The 17,898-nt window shown below is 41.6% G+C and overlaps 2 protein-coding genes across 3 annotated transcripts in view; one reads left to right on the top strand and one right to left on the bottom strand.

Annotated features, from left to right (window-relative positions):
• Window positions 1-6,045, top strand: part of fhod3b (formin homology 2 domain containing 3b) — a 73,008-nt gene extending 66,963 nt beyond the window's left edge. The window contains exons 21-29 of the mRNA XM_068755838.1: window positions 509-691; window positions 1,274-1,393; window positions 2,166-2,327; window positions 2,446-2,636; window positions 2,846-3,038; window positions 4,332-4,355; window positions 4,857-5,043; window positions 5,687-5,848; window positions 5,963-6,045. Of these exons, the coding sequence (XP_068611939.1) occupies window positions 509-691; window positions 1,274-1,393; window positions 2,166-2,327; window positions 2,446-2,636; window positions 2,846-3,038; window positions 4,332-4,355; window positions 4,857-5,043; window positions 5,687-5,848; window positions 5,963-6,045 (1,305 nt within the window). The remainder of the gene's footprint in view (window positions 1-508; window positions 692-1,273; window positions 1,394-2,165; window positions 2,328-2,445; window positions 2,637-2,845; window positions 3,039-4,331; window positions 4,356-4,856; window positions 5,044-5,686; window positions 5,849-5,962) is intronic.
• Window positions 6,046-8,463: 2,418 nt separating this feature from the next.
• On the bottom strand, window positions 8,464-15,622 carry rxrbb (retinoid x receptor, beta b). 2 transcript variants are annotated; one of them, XM_068760583.1, is made up of 12 exons: window positions 15,482-15,622; window positions 14,263-14,438; window positions 13,901-14,051; window positions 13,491-13,670; window positions 13,171-13,224; window positions 12,009-12,169; window positions 11,706-11,835; window positions 11,328-11,454; window positions 11,164-11,205; window positions 10,975-11,066; window positions 10,778-10,883; window positions 8,464-10,649 (listed from the first exon to the last, which is right to left on the bottom strand). In XM_068760583.1, the coding sequence occupies exons 2-12, from the start codon at window positions 14,401-14,403 to the stop codon at window positions 10,502-10,504; spliced, it is 1,332 nt and encodes a 443-aa protein (XP_068616684.1). In that variant the 5' UTR covers window positions 14,404-14,438; window positions 15,482-15,622; the 3' UTR covers window positions 8,464-10,501. The 2 variants fall into 2 exon arrangements, with proteins under 2 accessions (XP_068616684.1, XP_068616685.1); XM_068760584.1 differs by lacking the exon at window positions 13,171-13,224.
• Between the last annotated feature and the right edge of the window lie 2,276 nt (window positions 15,623-17,898).

The raw sequence follows: 17,898 nt of genomic DNA on the forward strand, positions 1-17,898 counted from the left end.
GGGCCGGTGTTTTGGCTGTTCTCATGTAATTCATCAGAGCAATGATTAAAGGTTAGCTGCACATGCATATTTTTAGCTCGTCATACACACAACCTGACTGTGGACTTTTGAGGGCCTTGACATCATCGGGTAATGATTGATACCGAAGCCCTTTGGTCTTACATAAGCTGTCGCTTTTGCAGCTTCTCGACTTCATTCTCAGAACGGAAGAGTTTTACTCTTCACCGTTTTTGTCTGAGGAGATATTTTCAGCCTTGCAAGAAAAATGAGGTCGAAAGTTCACCCGTGAGACACGTCTGTTGGAAACAAATATGAAACGTGTCAGATAAACAAGCAACAAATGTCTGGATTTCCAAATGTTTGGTTTCCGCTCGCTTGCATTTAATATATCATGAACCAAATCTGAAGCCTGCAGGCATCAAGGAAGTTTTGATCCGTGGACTCAATAAATGACTTGAAATGCTTTTTCCTTTTCCTTTCCCTCCTCATTTTCCTCTCTCGCTCCTAGAAAATCCTGACAATGATCCCGACTGAGGAGGAGAAACAGAGGATCCAGGAGGCTCAGCTTGTCAACCCTGACATTCCCCTGGGCAGTGCTGAACAGTTCCTCCTGACGCTCTCCTCCATCACAGAGCTGTCTGCTCGCCTGCAACTGTGGGCATTCAAGATGGACTATGAGCTCCTTGAGAAGGTCAGACACAATTCCTGTTTGGTGCACTGAACGATTCGAGATGGATTTGTCCTTGTATTAAACAGGATTGTGTCATGAAGCTTCAGTTATAGTGACCTGCACTACACAGGCAAACAAAACCTCGCTCTAGGTTTATCTATATCTACAGTAGATCTATGTAGACAGAGTAGTATAGTAGACAGTCCTGATCCAGATACGACTCCAACAGAGCTAGACGTGCATATGGAAACAGATGTGTTGGATTATTCGACCTTGAGAGAGGCATAGCCTCTCCCGGCTGCCATTCTGGTGTCACATGTTCTTCTTCAAATGCAGGCTGACAGTTTTATTGGAGTTGTGTGTTTATAATGTTGGTAGTGTCTAATATCGCTTTCATGCTACCGGCATCAAGCAGAGATGAGAAATGGGCTGCAGAGGTTTGGTAACCGCACAAACACACGTCTGTCTTTATCCACATACCAAGATCGCATTATGCAGCGCAACTCATCATGACCTGCATCGACCGAATTGTTTTACATTTCCAACAATTTGTTACCTGCCGTTATCAATATCATTCATGACTGCATTTCCACACCCTTTCAGGAAGTGGCGGAGCCTCTGCAGGACCTGAAAGAAGGGATGGACCAGTTGGAGAAAAACAAGACACTCCGCTACATCTTGACCACGCTGCTCGCCATAGGCAACTTCCTCAACAGCACAAACGTGAGAAACCCTCAAGGCACACATTGGTCCCCCCCTCACTGTCCTTCACACACTTTCCCCATTTCCTCCCACACTCCTAATCCTCCCCCAACTCCCCTACCAACATAGTTCTTTGGAAAGGATAACTGTGCACTCTGTGTATAGAAGAATGTGCTGCCGGACTGTCTGCAGCAGACGCCGTCCTTCTGCAGTAAGAATGCTTGACAAAGTCTCTGCTCAACCTGGCTCTGTCTCTCTTAGAGGAAAAAGGGCGGGCGGTTGTGCGATTGTGTGTTCTTCCAGACTCTTTGTGTGAACCTGCATCTGTTTGACTCTCTGTGGCCTCGCGTGTGCCGCTGTGTGCATGCATCTGTGTGCACATCTGTGTATGAGAGCCAAAAATGCAAGAGGGAACCATAAGTCATCAACATCAAGACAAGTAGTTCCCGTGCATAATAGCCGCATTTATATTTTGCAGTAAGCTATTTAAAACTGGCAGAAGAACAAGGGGGATCGTGGGATTATATCTTTGATGATTTTTTTTAGATCCGCTATGGTGAGCAGAACAATCGGTGGGTCTGAAATAGATTGTGGTTTCTGCTAATCGCTATCCTAATGAATCTACGTATCTTCTCAGCATTCTTCATTCAGCCCGTTTTTACGACTGCGCCAAAAAGGAAATTCGCTGCAATTTGGACCAGAAGCTCTGGGGTTTTTTTCTTCTTCTTTTTTTCCAGATAGTTGTTTCCATACCGCTTTCTGACTGCGTTGTTGTGTTTGCATTCGTGTCCAGGCTAAAGGCTTTGAGCTGAGCTACTTGGAGAAAGTCCCAGAGGTGAAGGACACAGTTCACAAACAGTCCCTGCTGCACCATGTCTGCTCCATTGTGGTGGAGAAGTTTCCGGAGAGCACCGACCTGTACTCGGAGATAGGAGCTATCACCCGTTTGACCAAGGTTGGCTTTTAAAAAAGAAAAAAAAAACAGAATCAATCACTTTTTCCGTGGTAACACTGCTAGTAGCACTGAATGTAAAAGTGACATTGATTGAAGAGTCCTGTGATACTGTCGTCAGGTGGACTTTGATCAGCTTCAGGACAGTCTGACCCAGATGGAGCGAAGGTGCAAAGCATCATGGGATCACCTCAAGGTCATTGCAAAACATGAGATGAAACCGGCGTTGAAACAAAAGATGTCTGACTTCCTCAAAGACTGTGCAGAAAGGATCATTATCCTGAAGATTGTGCATCGAAGAATAATCAACAGGTATGCTCAGGTGTAGATCACATGACTCCAGTCCACGCTGGATTAGAGTGATCATCTGATTCTACTAAAGCTTCATATAGTGTCACTTGTATTCCTCTGTTTTAGTGTCTTGTGCTAACACGATTGGTAATAACTCGTATCTGCTTTTATCGTTTGCACATTTAAGCTGTAAATCCAGATCCGTCTGACATTTCTCTTCGCATCTGCAGGTTTCATGCGTTTCTGCTGTTCCTGGGACATCCCCTATATGCGGTGCGCGAGGTCAGCATTCACCGCTTTACTAAAATCCTAAGTGAATTCGCTCTGGAGTATCGCACGACAAGAGAGCGTGTGCTGCAACAGAAACAGAAGAGGGCCAACCACCGAGAGAGGAACAAGACAAGGGGGAAAATGATAACAGATGTAAGTGTTCTTCACTGAGCAGCAAGTCACACACTTTCTCCATTTCCTGATCCTCGTCTTTTGTTTAGTTTTCTCAATTTTATTTCATACGGGCAATCCCTGGACACTTGTTATATGTTTAATATGGTTAGGGCACCACACGTGTCCTTTTTTTGACAGATGCGGCTGACATTTGTTATGACATCGGCATACCTCCTCCGTGTTCACGTGTCTACATTACTGTAACAACAATCAGTGAGCGGTTTTCAGTGCATCTCTTGCTGCAGCAGGCAGAGAAAAGCCAGAGCAAACACCTCCTTGTATGATTAGAATCCCTTAACGCTGAGGAGTCGGATGCTCAGAGGGGACTCCTCAGCCATCCTTGGCAGGGGCCTCTCTTTCTTCAAAGGGACACTAATTCAATCACTGTGTGAAAATTCAAACCTTTGGACGTCTCTGGAGAAATAATGAGGCCCAAAACCTGAACCTCACTAATATAAATATGTGCTGTCAAACATCCTCTTCTGCTCCATTACTTGTGTTTCTACCTATAACTACCCAGGTTTTATGTCACAGAGGACTGAACACCAGAAATAGAGGTGGAAGAAAACTTTCGTTTCATATGAGTAATACAGCAATGTCGAAATAATTAAGATGATACAGCTTATCAATATAAATTAATAGGAAATAATAAAATATTCGGGTTGCGGGGGGAAATATCATTAATGGAACTGAAAACTCTGAAATGTGCAATTGAAGGCAGAAGTTTAAAAACAAACTGTGATATATTTTTAAAATCTTGCATGAATAATTGTGTAGAGTAGACCATCAACAAACCAGTCTTTTTAAGGTAACTAATTACTAAAACTGTCAAATAAATTAAGTGCCGTAGAGAGCATAAGTGAAATGTAGTATTTAAGTGCAGTATTTGATTCAGTATTTGCTAATAACCCTAGATAAAATTAAAAAACATTTTTGTTGAGGTAACATGTTAATGAGTCTCAGATGTGGTGGACAAAGCCCTGGTCTCTAAGCTAAACTAAGCAGCTGCCAGGTTAACAGTCATAATGTACAGGCATGATGGTATAGGTTCATCTTCATCCCAGTGAATGCATTTCAAAATGGTGAATGACTCCTTCAAGCCTTTACAACACACCTCAAGAATGACCAGTTTGTCATGATCAGAACACGTTTTTTATAGAACCATTAGATAATTGATCAGTTTAATTTGGGTTTTCAGTCAACACGAGCATTGTGCTGTGCTTACAACACACCTTTGGCTTTGTTTCACTGGGTTTCCTCTATCTTTTGTAGAGTGAGGATGACGAAGAAAGCGAGGTAACTGTGTGTGCAAACCAGTGCATGTGACGTTCATGTTGTGACTAACACAACCAGATTGTCTTTGTAGCTGGTGCGTTTTACGAGGATTTGAAAAGCACAAGTCATCGCAGCCAGGTTCTGTGTGTGTGTGTGTGTGTGAGAGCTCACATGAATGAGAAAGCTTTAAGTCGATGACAAGGAGACAAAAGGAGGTATTTGCATGCTGCCGGCTGGGGTGTTGAGTGAATCTCACGAGGGGGAGACAGGCTAGTTACTTCCTGGTAGGGATGAATGGGACTCAAAGCCGAACACGCCGATCCAACATGCCTGCAGCTGAAAGAAACAAATGTTTTTTCTTTTTTCTTTTTTTTTGGATGGGGGGTAATTATTTTAAACTGTGTAACCGTAAAGATTAGCCTGTGTGACCAGTTTGATGATACAACATATATAACTGTGCAGTGGAGAGAGAGCATGGAGCTGATTTCCGCTTACTCCCAATAAAATGTCCTTTTCCTCCAGAGTGGTAAATTTGGAGGTGCCCCATCAGAAGAACAGGAGAGCCAGCCTCAGGGTATTCAGTATGCTGAGGACGCAGCGGAACACGAGAACATGAAGGCTGTGCTGAGGAACAGCCTGCAGAGTGGTGAGGGAGGCCCATCCACGGCGGCCGGCCTGCGCACCCGCTCCAGAGCCAGCAACGCTCGAGGTTGTTACGGCCTCCACGGAGCTTTAATCCTGATATTATCACACCGAAATATGTTTTCCATGATGCCACGATTCCTCCAGTCTTAGAGAAATCATTCTATTTCAAAATGTTCGCACTAAATACTTTTTATTGATTTGTCCCTCGGAGGGCGAGTTGGTTTACAGCAGTTACGGTCTAACTGTAGTCTGCTGCCGAGGGTGAAGTGTCTTGCCTAAGGGTACAACGACAGCGCACACATGTGCCTGAGCCGGGAATCGAACCACCCAACCTCTTGATCATAGGACAACCCTCTCAACCACTGCGCCACCATCGCCCCCATAGCCACATTAGCAGCATAGCTGAAGGGATAGCAGTGTCTGAAATATAAGATGGTTGCCATGTTTGTCTGTTTTTTACAGGCATTTATCGTGAATTTGTTTCCCTTTGCTGCCTTCTTTTATTTTTTCAGAATCAGAATGGTAAAAAAAAATACAATAATTAACATGAGAGGTTCACATTCTTTTGAGTAACATAATTATTAGAAAGACTTGACAAGGAATTCTGTACTGAAATGAGTGCTTCCTACGAGCTTTATTGTAATACATTTTTACAAGATTATTGTAATAACTATTTCTTGAATCCATTCTGAATTGATTTGTTTTAGGGCGTGTCCCCCCATGGTGTTCTGCCAGTGACGACCCAGTAAATTGCACAGACGACACAGCCGATGAGATCATGGAGAGGATTGTTAGGTCAGCGACTCAGGGGCCCAGCCAACGGACGCAACCACGAGAGAGGAAACGGTCCCGCGTCAACCGAAAATCATGTGTGTACAAATATGTCAGTACGCATAAAGAAATACTGTCAGCGGTACATGCAAACATTGAGTAACGCACTTGTCCTCTTCTCTCCGTTTGCATACTTCCTACTCGCTGCACAGTGAGACGGACACTGAAGAATGGTTTGACGACGGAGGAGGCAAACGCTCTTGGCTTGTCCAGCGGCTCAGAGATGCAGGTGTGAGCTGGACATGAAGACACCTGGTAGTCCTTCGAATGCCCACAGCCAATCTGCCCGCCCACCCCAATCTGGTTTAGCCCTGCAATTCCCAAGGAGTTTGTTTTGCATCAGCTCGACACGAGTGCTTCCTGAAGAGAGTGGCTATAAGTTAGAAGGATTTTAATCATGACAAGCAGAGACAGCAGGAACCAAGTGACACATCAAAAGCGCTCAGCTTTATTGCTACTGGATTAACTTTGCTGCTTTGCACTTGCAAGGCTTAATCACAATCATCCTTACAAACTGACATTGTGAGTAAACACCAGCACAAGTGTGCGTTGTTTTTTTGTTTTTTAAAGGCCTGGCTAATGAAGAGGGAGAACAGTGCATATGCTTCAGCTTCTGGAGCACTTGACAGAATCTAAAGGGCTAGGAGTGTGGTCCAGACTCTAGACTTTCCACCATGGGGGGGCTGAGCGCCGCGGCTCCGATGGTGAAATAGAAGGTATGTCATCTATTGAATAGATGGCTTTATGATGAAGATATTTTTGTTATATACTGCTGTGGTAGTTTTGTGTTTCTTTTCATTTTGCCCAAGAAGGTGCTCAAATATGGAACAATTGCACTGGATGTAAAAGTTGGGTATCAAGGGAATGTAAAATGTGACAGTGATGAACCACTTGACATCTGAAAATAGACTCGGCAGATCAACCAGCAAATGAACAGCAGCACAGTTTTTAATGTCTCTTTAAAGTGACCAGAGTCAAAGCAGATAGCACATCTAATACTTTGCCAATTGTCTGTTAGTGGACGAGCCAGGAAGAGGAAACATTTAAGTTCGGCTCACAATTCAGTTACTGTAGGCAGGACTGCTGATACCGCTCGTTTCAGACACGCAAAAAAATGGTGAGCTGACACAAATAGACGCGTTGCATCATGTAACCCATTCTCATAGTTGGACTAAGTTTAAGGAAGGCGGACGACGCAACGTTGCAGGCGAGCAACCTTTGAGCAGTGTGGCTTTATTTTAATTATGAGCTGCACATTTCAGAGTGCCTTTCATAGATAGTTATTTATTAAGGTGTTTTCAGGGACATATAATCAATCAAATGTTACAACAGAAAGGGGGCGCTTGAGTGGAGGACAATGCACATCATTCATGAGCTGTGATTCATTTTTAAAAGTATTTTTAAAGTTGTCCGAACAAATGTTGTCTTTTTTTCGTTTCTTGGAACAAGTATTTTGTTATGAAGATAGCTCTAAAGTATTTATGACAGCACAGGGTTTGGTTATGCACATTAGTGAGATCCTGCTGCCTGACTGTAGAATACAATCATGCATTGTTCCACTCGTGTTGTGTAAGACTTGGAAGTTAAAAAATAGACCAGTCCAAATTAATCTTTAGTTCGGCCGACATCACTGGAGATCTTGGTTTGTCGCTCGCAAGGGCGTACAGAATCTCTGATACAGGAATGTGAACATCAGGGGTTTCATGATAATTAGAGCCTTGGATGCGCATTAAAAGCACCATTATTTATTTAAAGTCTCATCAATATGTGCTGATAAGTGTTGACTTTGTTTCTAGAGATCTGTTAATCTGAATTACCGATTAGGTTATTGTGCCGTTCAATAATTTAGACTACCGGTAGTGTTGGCTAAACTCTGATGGTGTCATGGACAGGATAAATGATCCACTTGCAAATTTCCACTGTGTTGGAAGCATTAAACCACTGAAGAGAAACAAGAATCTAGTGCAGCATGATGACGGAGCTACATAACATCAAACCAGCAGGACGAATTGTTTAAACCTAACTGAAGCGTTTCAGCACCTTAGACTCCATGTGTAGCATGCAGCGCTGACGGCTCACTGCATTTCCCAGATTGTACTGATTTGTGTCAAAAGCAACACAGAATAGATGTGTAAAGTAACAAGGGGAGTGGTAGTAGTAAGGGGAACGCTGTGATATGATGTACATGAGTTTATGCATTGTTTATTTCTCTCCATGTGTAGAATAGTGTATTATAGACGAAAAGCAGTATTATAATTATAATTTAAGCAAACCAAGCCATAGTTTTTTTTTTTTAAGTTGGCACTTCTGCTTGACACAGTTTGTGTGTTTTTACAACTTTTTACTTCACAGACTGTCAAGTGAACAAATGTGGTGGAAAGACTCAGTGAAGAACATCAGAATCAAGTCCTGTGGAATCCCATTAGAAACCTTCTCTTAACATTAGCGCACGACGTTACTGCCTGTGCCATCACATCACTGTGGAACTTGAACTCAAGTGCTATGCGACCCAAGGCTTCGACTGCAGCTCTATGTAACAACTATAATAAAAAAGGCTCATTGAAACATCTTTGGACATTTTCTTTAAATCATCAATAAAATTGCAATGAAAAAAAAAAAAAGTGTCACATTCAAAACTCGGGGTGAAGAAAAATCAAATGGAAAAACTTAACTCTTTATTTTCAGTCTACACAACCTTCAAGTCACTTTATGTTCAAGAATATATCAAGGTCAATGATAAATTGGCATACCATCTCATCTGAGGCCAGATGTATAAGGCTTTGCAGTACAAAGACCAGACAGTGCATACACACAGGATTCTGCTTGAAAAATGATCGTCACATGCACGCGATTTATTTCCCCTCTGCCAGTTATCCATAATTAGATGTAGAAACACCTTTAGATGTCTGCGCATTGTTTTTGCCCACTCCGCCACTCAAACAGGAATGGACATGCAATCTGATGGAACGTCTCATCAGCGAGGAACAGCCTACGAACAGCTGTGGTTATTTATACCCCCCCCCCGCTCCACTAATTCATTATATGCAGCCTGTCGTGCCACACCAAGCTACATATGCCTACGATACAGTTTATTTAGATGCACTTTATAAAGTGCCATGTGATTCAAATGAAAGGTCACTTAAGAAATGTTTAGACACAATTAAGAAATCTGGAATTCAGAAACAACCTCTACAAATTGTATTTACTCTGAGATGATGTCTCCCAATAATGCAAAGACGCCCAGCTTGAACTATAGTCTTATTCTTATTTTTTTAACTGTTGGGAAGGCGTACAAATGTTTTTTGTACGTGCATGTCTCTCTTACATCTGGCCCCAGATGTTTACACATGGCCAACATACAGACCTCGTTTAGCCTTGTTTAAAACTCCTGTGTCCACAGGTGCTATGGATACATCTGTGATTATGGTTTGCGTTTAATAAATTGCAGACATTACAATGAAGACAACTACCTAAAAAGGTGGGGAAATAAGAAAACAGAACAGAACAGCTAAAAATAAAAGCAAAATCAGCTGAAACAGTCTCAGCAAATCCAGTGCAACCCAAGACATGTTTTGCTTTACGCTATGTGAACATTAAAATTAAGGGCACAAAATAAGAATTATATAATTTGTATCTCCTGATCACTACTCAAATTTCTCAATTTACATCTTCCCTGAACACTTGGTTTTGCACAGTACCTCAGAATTGTATAAATTACGAAATGGAGTATTCCCTTTCCACCAGACGTGATTTACTTTGTAAAACCCCTGAATGAACAGGCAAAAAGCTCTTACGCAGTTTGCATTTTATATTGCTACATTTCAAACAAAGATTGAAAAGGGGACTTTCCGTTTTGCATATTTTCTTAGGTGTGTAGTTTGATGTGTGTCCGCACCGATAATGTCAAATCATCTCTGAAATAGCACCAAAAGACAAACACCTGACTATTTACAGGCAAGGTGTTGAAAGTATGTTTTAGAAATAGTATGTGACAAGTTTGCAGTGCAGCTTCATTGTTAACCACAAAGTGATTAGATTTATAAAATGGCAAAGAAGTAAACAAGACTAATTTTATATTACCAGACGCATAAAGCTGATCCTTAATCAGCACAGGCATGATGGACCTGACTTGTCTTTTATCTCAGGGTCACGGATGAAACTGAATCTTCTGTATTGGGTACCAGTAAACTTTGAGCTGATGTCAAACTCTGTTCTTTTGTGGCAGTTTGGTAACGTGTGAGAAATAACGTTTTAGATTCGGCTTGAATAAGAAATGATAAAAAGAAGACTGCATACTCATGATTCAGGTTGCATTCCTTTTAAAAAACAGGTGTTAGGGTTAAGTTCAGTTGGAGAAACAACTGAAGCTTAATGTTTGAGGTGTCTGAAAAGCTTATAGAAAAATGTATACCCACATTTATAGCTCCTGTGAGGAAAATATGTATACGTTTACATTTTTAAAAATACCTTTGTTTAAAACCATAGTTACTTATGACGCTCCTTGAACATATAGCACCAGCTTTTAGATCATGCCAAGCCTTGGGTTTGGTCTGAAGAGCTAATCTGCGCTGCACTAAAATAGTGCAACCCAGACAGCAGTGAAGACAAATTGACGAATCTTCAAAGAACTAAAAGTGCCACTCCAGTCCCACTCCTGCTACGTAAACCTAACCACAGTACACAGTCCCTATCTAAGACAAATGATGCGGAGCTTCAAGCATTTCCATGAGGAAAGTGTCAATAGGCGTATCACCGATCAACTTGAAGAAGAAGAGGTGCTCCAAGCACTTTAAGCCGATGGATCGCAGAGCTGGCAGTCGTAGAAGGAGCTTAGCAAATCTGTGAGAGCAAAGAAGTTTAGCTTGAAATGACAAACAGCGATGGATAACTTTAACAGCAGACATCTTGAAATGAAAACGTAACAAAACCAGACTATTCTGAGCACAGCTCTGGCCCATGTGCCTTACCTGCCCTGCTGCTCTGGGTATCTCTGTTTGCAGTAGGTCTCCAACGATGCATAAACCTTTTCTCTAAGGAGTTCCACCTCACTAGTGTTGGAGAGTCCTTTAGCATCTGCAGAAAAATATAGAATATATCTGCTTAGAACAAAAATGTCCAGAATAGTACGCTTTAAATATGTATATTATATTTCCTGCACAGTCACCTGGGTTGAAGAGAACAATGGCACGGAGGCAGCCCAGCTCTGTTTTGTCCATTTGCATATCTCTCATTTTATTGACTAGCTCGGTCAGGACCCTAAGAATGATTAAACGTGTTTAAAAAAATCCACATGATGAGATTTATAGACTGAAAGAGGTTCATGTTTATTTTTTTTAAAACAGTGTCACATTACCTGTCGAATATGGCACCAACTTCTGCACTCTGAACACTCTCCCTGCGTTGAATTAAACATTTATTATGGAAACACTAAATGCATCAAATATTATTCAAATTCATTGCAACAAAGTATAATTTAGATTTGAGCGTGCCAGCATTATCCGGCCTCCGCAGATGTACCTGTCAAAAATGGCTCCAACTCCTGCGCTGTGCGCACTGTCACGCTGCAGCTCAGAGGCCAGGAGAACCCCATCCTTCAGTGCAATGGAACGATGAGAGAAGGAAGCTATGAGGAGCTCATTCCACCCTGGCACAAAGACAAAACGTTAGTGACATCGTCACTGACAAACATTTCAGCAGTCATGGTGAAATCAATAAATAATGAGCATCTGTTTAATAGAGGAAGGAAGAAAATAGTCGTGTTTGTATCCATTCGTGCAAAAGACAACTGTTTAACCACACATACCTTGTAACAGTCCAACGTTCATGCGCTGTCTCTTGATAAAAATGGATCTGATTTATGTTCTACATGTTGACCTGTGATGCATTCTATCCTACCTGCACGAAGGAGGATGACCTGGTCATCAAGCGGCAGTTCAGAGAAATGAGGGATTCTCTTCGCCCACTCCACCAAGGCAAACAGTTGCTTGTCTGCAGTCTGACAGATGTTGGTAACGGCATCATGGGGCTGAAACAAAAAAGAAAAAAAGATCATTATCCAAGAAAAATATTTCCAGTAAGCCTGTCCTTGCAACTTTTTCCAATCATCTAATTTAGAAAACATGCTCAAACACGTTATGCTATTGCAAAAACAGATGACAAGTTAATTTTAGAAACTATTAATATGTTGTAACCACTTACAGAGCTGCCGGCAGAACCACCATCAGAGTGAAGCTCAGATTTCTGCTCAACAGCAGTCTCTGCCTCTAAAATCTTCTCTACAGGCATCTCCTCGTTCACTCCTCCACTGAATTCCAGCTCTCCTTCACGCTCTCTGTTCCTCTGACGCTCTTCCTGGACAGCTGCAGCAGACAAAGGATAAGAAGACAAGGGAAGGAAGTTAGAATAAAAAAAGGCTGAAAAATATTGAAAAATGTCAAGATGAAAAGTGAATCCTAAACTGATTTGTTCATGTTTACAGAATGGTGTTACTTGAAATGCTCTGCAAAGTTACAGGGTTTGTGTTGGCCTAATAAAGTCATGTTCAAATATTATATCTTTATTGCCTTGATTCAATGTTAAAGATGTCAGTAGCAACAAAGGTTAATCAGATTCTCCACCGTTCAAGACGCCTACAACCAGCTCGTTTGGAAATCTATAGGCGGCCAATCACTGGCTATAATGACCGTATGTGGGCGTGTTTCTTGTTTAGTCTCAATGTTAAAAACAGTGAATAATAAGTAGTATTAAGTGGGACTTTCAGGAAAAATTTACATTTAGCATTTACATTCTCAAGAAAAGGAGAGAATACTTTGACAAGAAAAACAATTCTCCAAGCAGGACGAAAACAAACACCCAACTGACACTAAGCCTGGGACTCAATAAATCTGCCAGTAATATCAGCCATTCTTCTACCTTGCTAATTAAATGGCATATCATAGCTGTCTTAGGGCACAGGTATGCTATATGAACAGAAAGCATCTGTTATAACTATGAGCACATGTCAGCTAACCTTGATCTATTCATTGAAAATAGAGTAGCAGCAATAGCATGATTTTAATACATCACACGTCACTAGATCAGATGCTAGTAAAGAGGCAACACCTCTTATCATGCATAAACTATATGAATGAATTTAAGTTCCTTCAAGCTGTGCTTGGGGTCCATGAACGCCTACAAAGTGCTTTATCATATATCCGCAGCTGCTTTAAAGTTAAATCGACTCCATCAGTACATTTGAGAACATACAGCGACTGATTCTCACCATTAAGCTTTTACAAGTAAATCTCACAATGTTGCACGTCTACCACAACAGGCTCCGCTACCACCAAAGTACAATATGTTTAAGATTCTAATGCCATACTCATCCATCCCTCATCTTTTCCATCTTCTTTTATCCACTTTACATGTTTGATCACTATTGAAAGATGGAGAAAGGGCAGAATAGGAGAAAATGAATAGGGAAAGATGGAGAGGGGTTAGTTAAAACCAGCCCCAATAGATTGTCTCTGTCCTAAATCTTGTCTAGTCTAGTGCCCACTCTCACTTTTATGCCAGAAATCCTGCACTAATGCAATATTACTAAAAAAAAAATGTGTTGATTTTCCTTTTTAACAACTATTTGAAGGCATCTAATTGACTGACAGTGTCTATCATTCCAATATAACCCTCTTCTTTGCATACCTTCCCTTTTCATGCCCATGGCCAGGCACTTCTGGTAGCGGCAGTACTGGCAGCGATTGCGCTGGCGTTTGTCGACCAGGCACTCTTTGTTATCCCTGCAGGTATAGCTCAAGTCTTTGCGCACCGTTCGTTTGAAGAAGCCTTTACACCCCTCACAGCTGTAGACTCCATAGTGCTTGCCTTTGAATTATATATAAAAAAAAAAGGTTCAGTTAGAGGCTGTAAAAAAAAAACTGGGGGCAGCTGTCGGATATACACAACATTTTCCAATAGCAATGACTGAGATCCATTTTGATCAATGTTTAGACAAATCCCATGCAAAAACAAAAAAGCCATTAAGGATTATCCACACAAAAACTAGCATCAAATAAAACAACAACTCCATCTGTTGTTTCACTTTTGCTAATTACCAGAAGACCGGTCTCCACAGATGACACACAAGCGTTTCTGTGAGAGTAGTCCAGGGCTGTGGGCTGGCATGGGCCTCAGGCCAAATGGAGGCTTGATGTCTTCTGAGCTGCTAATTGAGTGCATCCCTGACATGGGAGCCGAAGAGGACATCTGGATGAGCAGTACAGCAACAACATTAGTGGGAAAAGAAGTCTGCACTTTAATGTCATCGATGATTTATGTGCTTGTGAATAAATGATGAACGACAACACAGCGTTTACGGTCGCTTGAATAATTCGTCATCTCGTTCAGTAAATGATTTAAAAATTCAAGCATTGTGCATGCAGAATTTAATGAATGGACCCGAATGGAGGACAGTCACCTGGCTGTTGCTGATGGGTCCAAATCCAAGGGAGGGTGACACCACTGAGGAGTTGACTGAAGGACTGATGACTGAGAAAGGAGAACCCAAAATGTTGGTGGGGCTGTTGGAAGCTGAACTGTTGGCTTGCTGTGATGACATGGCTAGAAAGCTACCCAGCGGAGAGGATGATGGATCTGATGATGACAAAATGGATATTTTTAGCTTTACAGAGCTTCAACAAAACTAAATTATTCCTCATGCATACACACACACACACATATAGGATGACAGTAATTTTTTCTATTGTTACAGTCACGCTGTGATGATTACAGTTTAAAATCGTCACGCAGTCACGCAGCATTTGATCAAAAGAGCTGAACTTCATTTGTTTTAAAGAAAAAATGCCGCCCTCGTTGAAAGTTGTACATCAAACCTTCTAACAATACGGTTAATCATTGAATCAAAACCGTAAAAATAAGCCAAATACGTAACTGCATCTAGTAATGACTGATATGATGATTGGAACCAGTTTATTAGCAGAATGGAGGCTCAAGGTCCAAACTGTTTTACGCGAACCGCCCTGAGAGAAAAGGGGAAACGCAATCAATCCAAACACGTTGTAACTGTGTGTAAGCTCAAATAAACAACAAAGTATGTTCCAATCATATGTTAACGTTAGCTAGCCTGTGTGCGTCGTAATAATGTTACACGCTTGCTAAACGCTGCTAGCGATGCGCAGTAGCGTTGTCATTAACGGGGAAAACAGCATCAATGTAAAACGCAAACAGAGGCCCCCCGATTTCCATTCGTGTTTTAATCGTAATAATCAATGTCAGCGCGAAGCCTTGCAAGTCGTGATCAATAGTTAATCCCGTGCGACTGTTTTTACCTTCAGCTGGTTAGCTAACAATTAGCTACAAATTCACAGGCGCATGCAGAGCGCTGTATACATTAGCTTTCGTTAAACCCGACTGATAGGCTTATTGAACGGCAGTTCCAAAACCCGGTTTATAATGTAAAAAACACCTCGATAGTCACCATAATCTGGACGTTAATAATCCGATGTCCATCGAACCATTTGAATAAATCTACGCATCTAAATTTAGCCACTTAGCCGTAATTATGGCTAACCTGGCTAACATGGTTAGCATTAGCCTCCTGCACGGTCGACGGAGATAATCTGTGGGAGTTTGTTGACAAAATAGCTCACGGTCGTTTGAAGGTTGCCTTTACTCACCAGAAAAGCCTTCGACGCATTGTTGAGAACCACTTCTCTGTTCTTGGGGCTACGACAAAGACCGACGCGCTTAGAGCCAGTTTACTTCAACTTGACGCTGTTGTTGTTTACAGGCCATGATGGCTGAGTGCCAGAATCCCTTGAACCAAAATGTCCCACGGGAACCACCCCCCACGGTGAAGTCATATGACACTCGTGGAGCGCATCGACCGCATGATTAATGTTTGAATGATGAATATGATTTTTGATTTTGTTTCCACAATTCTGCACAAGATCTGAACTAACGCACGGATAAATATTAGTGGTTAAATACAGCGGCCCTCCAACGTGTCTCTTATGTTGAGAAAATGGCCATTCTGGTTATGATAACGTTTTAATTACGCGAGTTAAGTATTACCATGAGTCAGATAAATTGCATTAACTTCAAAAACAAATGCTTGTTTGTTTGTTGTTGTTGAAGAAGAAGAAGAAGTGTCACATTCTGCACTGACTGAGGTCCTTTATAAACTATTTTTGGTTTCTCAAATCCCTTGTCAACATCTGTCTCTTCTATGTAGGACAGGAGAAAGGAGATACAGGAAAGTAGTTTCCATTTGTCACAGTTGTAACAACAATATTCTCGTCTTCATTTTTAAAAAGCTGATCTTACTATTACTAGCACCAGTTCGTGATTAGAGTCCTAGTACACATCATAATTTGTGACTCAAATTGTCAGCATTGCTAAAATGGAACGGCACTCATTCAAGCGCATGTGTTTTTCTATCTAGCTCTTATGAATAAAAAAAACTGAAGAACGAAATAATACAATATGCAAAATACACTACATGCAAGTAAAAGGCGGTATCACATATTATCTTATGTATGTTATGGGACTGAAAAATTGCCACAAATTACAAATGCCACATTATTTACTGGATGTGCGTCACACACGTATCTAGCAACACGATCAATATGCGTGATTTTTTATTTTTTGTTACATCACAGTTTATGGATTGTTTCTTGGGAACCGAGACAAAGTCAAAGTCTCTTTGCAATGCTGAAGATTTTTTTTTAACTCCTGCATTCCATCCATCCATGTCTCACCGCTTACCCTGCCAGCGGGTCAAACTCACCACCAGGTGGTGATCAGTTAACAGCTCTGCCCCTCTCTTCATCTCATTGTCCAAGGCATGTGGCCAGAGGTCTGATGACATGATAATCAAGTCGATCATCGACCGCCGGCCTATGATCCTGGTGCAATGTGCACTTATGGGCATCCCTGTGTACAGTGTTCTTTATGGACTAACTGTGACTAGCACAGAAATCCAATAAGAGAACACCACTCCCATTCAGATTGGGGAGGCCGTTCACCCCGTGGGCAGAGACCCGGCCTCCAGGCGCTTGCATCCAAGCCCCGACCCCAGGTGGGGCTCCGGTTGTGCCATTCCGGGCAACGTCACAGCCCTCGTATTAGATTTTCTCATAGGGGCTTTTGAACTGTTCTTAGTCTGACTCGTCACCCAGGACCTGCTTGCCGTGGGAGACCCTACCCGGAGCATAAAGCCCCCGACAACATCGTCCCTGGGATCATTCGAGTATTCAAACTCCCCCCACCACAATAAGGCCGATCCTCTTTCCAGCCAAACCTAAATGTTTTTACCTCCCCCCCCCCCCCCCCCCCCCTCCATGCCCTGCTTCTCTATAAAGTTTTATGGAAGCTGGTTACATAGTTTTTTGTGTAATACTATTAACAGAAGAAAGGACAAACAGCCTAAATAAAGACAAAGATTTGTGAAAACTTACTTGGTTGATTTAGAAATACTAAGGTCCCAGTGCATTCGTATGTCAGTGGACTCATAAAGTTATCCACTGTGTTTCGTGGCAGGCGTAGCTGTATTCACATCACCTCATCTCAGTAAACACAAAAGCAATGCACCACAGAGCATGCGTAGGAAAACAAGAACCTGAAATACCGCTTTGTCCACCGCAGCTCTGGTAAACTGTCTTCAACAAGTATAGTGACATTGTTCTTATACAAACGTCACGCAGTTTTCAACTTATGTCAGAACCAGCGACAGAATAGTCACTGTTTTTTTCATTTCGCTAAAAACGGATTCATCATGAAGAAAGGGACTCAAACTTTGTTTCTTCTTTTCATCTCAGGTTTGATGCTAACTTGTTTTTTTTTTTTACTGTTGTTCATTGCCTCAACTCAAATCCGGAAACATGTAATACAATATGAATGAGTAATTGACGACAGTAATATCTAGTTAAATCTAGTTAGATATCTAATTAGATATCTTATATTGATGCAAGAATGATTTGGATATTAGTGCTAGTGAAATGTAAAATGCTTTAACACATTTACTTGTCGTTTCACAGGACTTTTCTCTTTCACACTGGGCTTCGCAGATATTCACCTCGTTGTTGACAGGATG

The sequence above is a fragment of the Brachionichthys hirsutus genome, chromosome 3, assembly GCF_040956055.1.
Source record: "Brachionichthys hirsutus isolate HB-005 chromosome 3, CSIRO-AGI_Bhir_v1, whole genome shotgun sequence".
Lineage (NCBI taxonomy): Eukaryota > Metazoa > Chordata > Actinopteri > Lophiiformes > Brachionichthyidae > Brachionichthys > Brachionichthys hirsutus.

Bases quoted from the DNA above. Each gene is read 5' to 3' on its own strand.
- rxrbb (XM_068760583.1), bottom strand. From the start codon at position 14,403: ATGTCATCACAGCAAGCCAACAGTTCAGCTTCCAACAGCCCCACCAAC. The intron at 14,052-14,262 runs GTGACTGTCCTC...CTGCTCATCCAG, and splicing joins GACCCATCAGCAACAGCCAG to ATGTCCTCTTCGGCTCCCAT. The intron at 11,455-11,705 runs GTAGGATAGAAT...TCTTTGTGCCAG, and splicing joins GGTCATCCTCCTTCGTGCAG to GGTGGAATGAGCTCCTCATA.